We start from the raw sequence: 5657 nt of genomic DNA, 5'->3' as shown, positions 1-5657 counted from the left end.
TTTGGGATTGATCAAGATCCTTCAGGTTCATGTTCTTATTATTTTAGTTATTCTTTTATACTCAAGCTTGAGGTTCCGTCGGATTGTGCATTGTTTCCGGCGGATTACGTCCGCCGGTAATAACAGGTTTTCCTGTAGTGAAGATAGACTAGTTCTGATATGATAGTATATATCATAAGTAATATATATAATTTTTAGAAAATGAATATAGATAAATATATTAGTATTTTGATCTATAGTTTTATTTTTGCATTACTTATATTTATTAAAAAAATCAAGTAGTCATGATTATGTAAATTAAAAGATAAAAAAATAATTCTTCCTAAATAGATTCTGGGGTATCATAATAAATCTAGAATTTTTCTTATGGGATATCATAGCACCTAGGTAGTCAGCACTGCAACTCTGAGCTCTTTATCTTTTTGTTAAATAATGCATGATGTAACATTGGGGTGGCATTGTGACATTGTGGGATCTTAGAGGGAGCATCACTATAGTGTGCAAGATTTGGCACTGTGACCCTCAACCAAATTTTAAAACTAAATATCTTTTTTCACTAAAATGAATTATTCCATTTCCTTTTAGGCAGCTAACTAGTGATAGAGAGAGGAATTCTAGAGATAAAAATCCATTTTTGGGCAACTTTAATCCATTTTTAGCTGACGGCCTAATTTTGAAAGTTGTTGAGCTCAAGGTAAATTATGTTTTGCATATCTTAATTTTTAAAAATACAAGGAATTTGGGAATTTTATGACTTAATTTATAATTATTTTAGCAACAATTTTTTGATAACTTGATAACTGTAAAATTTTTACAATATAACTTTATATATGTTATAGATATGATAATTCTAAATATTTAGATATTTTTTCTTAGAAATATTAACCAAGTAAATTAAAAAATGTGAGATTTTTTGGCAAATTTGAAATTTATTCTGGTTCTCAAAAATAATATTATAGTATAATTAAAGCTTTAAAATATAGCTCTAAATAATCTCTGATAATTTTGGTTACATTTTGAAATAGTGAGTGTATGCTATGTAGTTTAGCTACCTATCATTAAAGCATTCTGTTAAATTTTGAAATGAGTTTATTTATATTTGTTTTATTGTAATGTAATGAATTATATGTTAATATTCTTGAACTGTGTGATTCTGAGACCTGGTGTGTATAAGGGAATATATTGGTGCTAAATGTGCATGAAGTTCTGTTATGGTGTTATATGTACATTCTATTTTGGTGTTATATGCACATTATATTCTGGAGCTGGACATTGGGAATTATAAGGGTATATTTTTTTATATGCCAGCATGGGAGTCATAAGGACCAAAATTCTTTGAATTATGTTATGATGAGATATATAAGGGCTTAAGAAAAATTTATTATTTTTTGTACTTATATATAAAGTGTGCATTTATCTATTTTCAGTACACATTCTATTTTAATTCAGATGCTTGTAAGTACTATCATGCTCAGTCCACTACATTTCTTAGGAACTACTATTAAACTTAATTAAATGCATAATAAAGGATTTATTTGAAAACAAAGATTATTGAGTATGGTCTATTGAGCTGTGTTGGCTCACAGTTTATCTGCATTATATTTCAGGGTATGGGAAAGGGAACGAGCTAGTTGAATAGTAAGACATGATCTGATCTTTCTAAATTTGTATATATACTTATTTTTTAATTTTTGTACAGTCAAATCTAGTAACTTAAATTTTTATGTTCTGTACTTTAGTCTGTAATAATGTATTAATATGTAAATATTGTATATACATTTTGATGAGAAATGAAATGAAATTTTGTTGATAAGTTATTTTATGTATATTGGAAGTTATTAGTAGCTCTATAATCTGTTGTTTATTTTAATTTTAATAGGAAGATTTTTTTTTTGAAAAGTTCTCTCAAAACTCCGATTTTGTTATTTATATGTTGCAAGCCAATGTAATAGGACCTATACCGTTTGTGGGTTTTATCTAATTGGATTGTGACACTTCTATTGTCATAAATATATATATTTATGATAATACACTATGTTGGATGGTCAAATCATGCATGTTCATAACCATTGATTTGAACTTATAGGTTTTATGCATTTTTTCTCCCTTGATAGGTTATATTTGAGGCAAGGTTCTAACTATGATAGCATGTTATTTAGATATTTGATGACATCCCATTCCAATTTTTTAAAAGTGTTGTTTGGTGAGTATTAAAAGCTTTATGGACTTTATATCAGGATTACATGTCCCTTGCAAACCCTATCCTATGTAACTTTTGACATTAGTTTATTCTATCTTATCAAACCAAGAATTACAAGTTTTGCAGCAAAGTCAAATATATTTGAATGATAAATAGATGATGTAAGAGTGTACTTGACATTGGTCTATACTCTTTTGAGAATATATGCTTGAGCTTTATTGAGTAATGTTTTTACTTTCACTCAACTTTGCAAGATGTAGACAATTATATAAAATTATTTTATAACACAGTGTCTTTTGGGCTTACTTAATGATTAGTTTATATTTTTACACTTTTCAAACATCTCATGCATACCAATATTTTATCCTATTGATTATGCAATAATCATATAAATACATCATATACTTGGCTCATCTAATATTCTAGGGAGATCTAATAAGCCATTGTTGATTTTACCTTAGTTGGCTATGATAAGTAGTTAAGCAACTAGTGCGTTATTAGTTGTATAATGATTCTAATCTTGATTTAGCCAGCTCGAACCACTTTTGCTATGAACAATTGAACATTATCATTTAATTAATAGCACTCGACTATTGATGCTAGAATGACACGAAGTAGACAGACAATAAATGTATGACAAATATGAGCTTTTTTTCTCTTAATTCACATGCATAAGTTAAATTTGTTGCTAAGAAAGAATTTTTCATCTTATAGTGGTATAAAACTTCTGATTTTTTAAGGCAATTGTTATATTGCAAAACACAAAAAAAAAGTTTTATTCCTATTAGTCAAACATTTGTACTATAATTATCTAAAAAATATGATTAAGCCTTTAAAAAATAGCAAGGGATTTATTTTCATGGGTATTATCGTTTTTCAACTATATTTTTACTTGGAATCCGGTATCTATAAGATGTCACGCACTAGAGAAGGAACTTTTATTTGGACCAGTCACCTGACGTAGCTCTACGTTCGGACGCCAATAAAATAGTGCCACGTGTTCTCACTATTTACCGCGCGGCCCAACAACCCCAACCCGGAATGGATACGGGATTGCTATGTTCGCGTATTGCTAGGTATTGCTCGGTATTTGCTCGGTATTGGTCGATTTTGCTTGGCAATAACGAGAAATACCATTCTGTGAAGACCAATACCGAGCAATACCGAGAAACACAGAGCAATAGCGAGTTTTGGTATTGCTCAGTATTGGTTTTCATAGAATTTTTCATTATTGTAAAGCAATACCGAGCAATACCGAGCAATACCTAGAGCAATACTGAGCAATACGCGAACATAGCAATCCCGGGTCAAGTCATCGAGCCGTGCTGTATTGAGTAAAACCAAGTGGCAACATGTTATTAGCGTCCGAACGTAGAGCTATGTCAGCTCACCTGACCTAATAATTGACATTTGACAAAGTAACTAATTCTTTGATGAGATTAATGACAAACAGCCTCACAGATCCAATCGGACTCACCCACTACCCCGGCTAAGCCGGGTGGAGTTCGGTCTAGTTTTAAATTTTGTTTTCTCTTTTGCACGAGAAATTATTGTGTGCGGAATCCGGTTATAGAGTTGTATTCGGATGCTTACGTGGAAAGTTAAAAGTCCGCCATATTTATTTGACTTGCGTATTGATTGAGTATTTATTACGTATTTGTTGCGTAAAATGTGCGTATTGATTGAGTATTTTATTACGTATTTGTTTCATATTTATTGAGTATTTATTGCGTATATGTTGCACATTTTCTGCTTAATTACTGCTTATTTGTTGTGGATTTCTCTTCGTCTGCAGTAAGTCCGAAAAGACAAACCGGTAGGGTAAGAAATCAAATGAATATCCTTACTTTTCACGTAAGCACGTCACATGTAATGATTTTACTGGCATCCGAACACATCTCTATAACCGAATTCCGCGCAGAATAATTTCTCTTTTGCACGAGAAATTATTGTGTGTGGAATCCGATCACAACGATGTGTTCGGTTGCTTACGTGGAAAGGGTTCAACAGTCAATTGACTTACGTAAACCTCATAAACCCGACCCGTCTTCCAGCCCGACCCGGGAGATTTAGGTTGGCGCTTCTTTTTTCAGAATTTAAGGCGCGTGCGAATCACCGCAATATATAACACTTAGAGCCAAAATTTTCGCAGAGAAGCCAAAAATTTCGCAGAGAAAATGCCGATGAAGATGGAGATTGATCTGGAGGAGGATGTTGGTTTTTATGAGCAGACAATATTTTCGCAGGTCTCAGAGGAAGCCGATAACCTGGAGAATGCCGACGTCCCGGAAACAAGCGCACATGAAGCAGAACACGTAGAACCAGTGGGACTGGACGAAAAGTTCAGCATCTCGGTAAAGTTCGCCTCCTTCCAAGTTTTCTTTGTGCATTTATTATGTTTAACAAAGATGCGGTTTTTTATCAACAATGTGCATAATGTAAAAATGTAATTGATTTAAAAAGAATATTCGATGTTCTCTTCTTCTAAAGCATTATTGATCTAGGCTACAATTAGGATTTTATAGTTTGATTTTCTTATTTCAAAGGTTTGTTGCGTATTATTTGCGTATGTATTGCATATCTGTTTGATATACATTGAATATTTTCTGCGTATACATTGCGTATACATTGCGCATATGTTGGGTTTTTATTGCGTATTGTGTTGCTTAATTATTGCTTATATTTTGCGTATCGGTTGCGTATTGGTTGCGTATTTTACCATTCACTTAATGCGTATTTCTCAGGATGTTTATGTTAATGAGAAAGAGGCATACGAGGCTTATCGTTCTTATGGATATAATCTTGGTTTTAGTGTTCATAAGGATCATCACAGTTACTGGCCAAATTCTAGAAATTTAAAATCCAAGGACTTTGTTTGTTCAAAAGCTGGTTTCAAGAAGTTGCCTGATCTTAATATCCAAAGGAAATATCGAAGATCAGATACTCGAACTGGTTGTCCAGCTATGGTTAGGTTTACAGTGGATGAAGCTGGATATTGGAAGGTGAAAAAATTTATTGAAAATCACAATCATGATTTGCCTAGGCCAGAAGACCGACATCTTCTTAGATCATGCAGGAATATGTGTGATGAAAAAGCTTCTGTTCTTAAAGCAATGACAGATGCTGGGATAAGAACAATTGATGCATTTTCCTTCCTTGCTGACAAAGTTAGAGGTGTCGAAAATATTGGATTCACAAGGAGGGATGCGTACAACTTTATTCAAAAAATAAAAAGAGCTAAGATTGAACTTGGGAACACTTATACTTTGATTGAGTTATTTAAAGAACGATAACTTAATGATAACATGTTCTCTTGGGATGTCCAGAAGGATGAATTTGATAGATTGTTAAATTTTTTTTGGGTTGATGCGATTGGTAAGATAGATTATGACTGCTTTGGTGATGTGGTAATTTTTGATACAAGTTATAGGCTTAATAAGTATAATTTGGTATGCGC

The 5657-nt window shown here is 32.3% G+C and overlaps 1 protein-coding gene across 1 annotated transcript; it reads left to right on the top strand.

Annotated features, from left to right (window-relative positions):
• The first annotated feature begins 4377 nt into the window (after nucleotides 1-4377).
• Nucleotides 4378-5493, top strand: LOC110104002 (protein FAR1-RELATED SEQUENCE 5-like). The gene is made up of 2 exons (XM_020832924.2): nucleotides 4378-4554; nucleotides 4945-5493. The coding sequence occupies exons 1-2, from the start codon at nucleotides 4378-4380 to the stop codon at nucleotides 5491-5493; spliced, it is 726 nt and encodes a 241-aa protein (XP_020688583.2).
• The last annotated feature ends 164 nt before the right edge of the window (nucleotides 5494-5657 follow it).

This window comes from Dendrobium catenatum, unplaced genomic scaffold (genome assembly GCF_001605985.2).
Source record: "Dendrobium catenatum unplaced genomic scaffold, ASM160598v2 original_scaffold_171827, whole genome shotgun sequence".
NCBI lineage: Eukaryota > Viridiplantae > Streptophyta > Magnoliopsida > Asparagales > Orchidaceae > Dendrobium > Dendrobium catenatum.
Note: the sequence above shows the minus strand (reverse complement) of the source record. Positions and strands in the feature narration are given on the sequence as shown.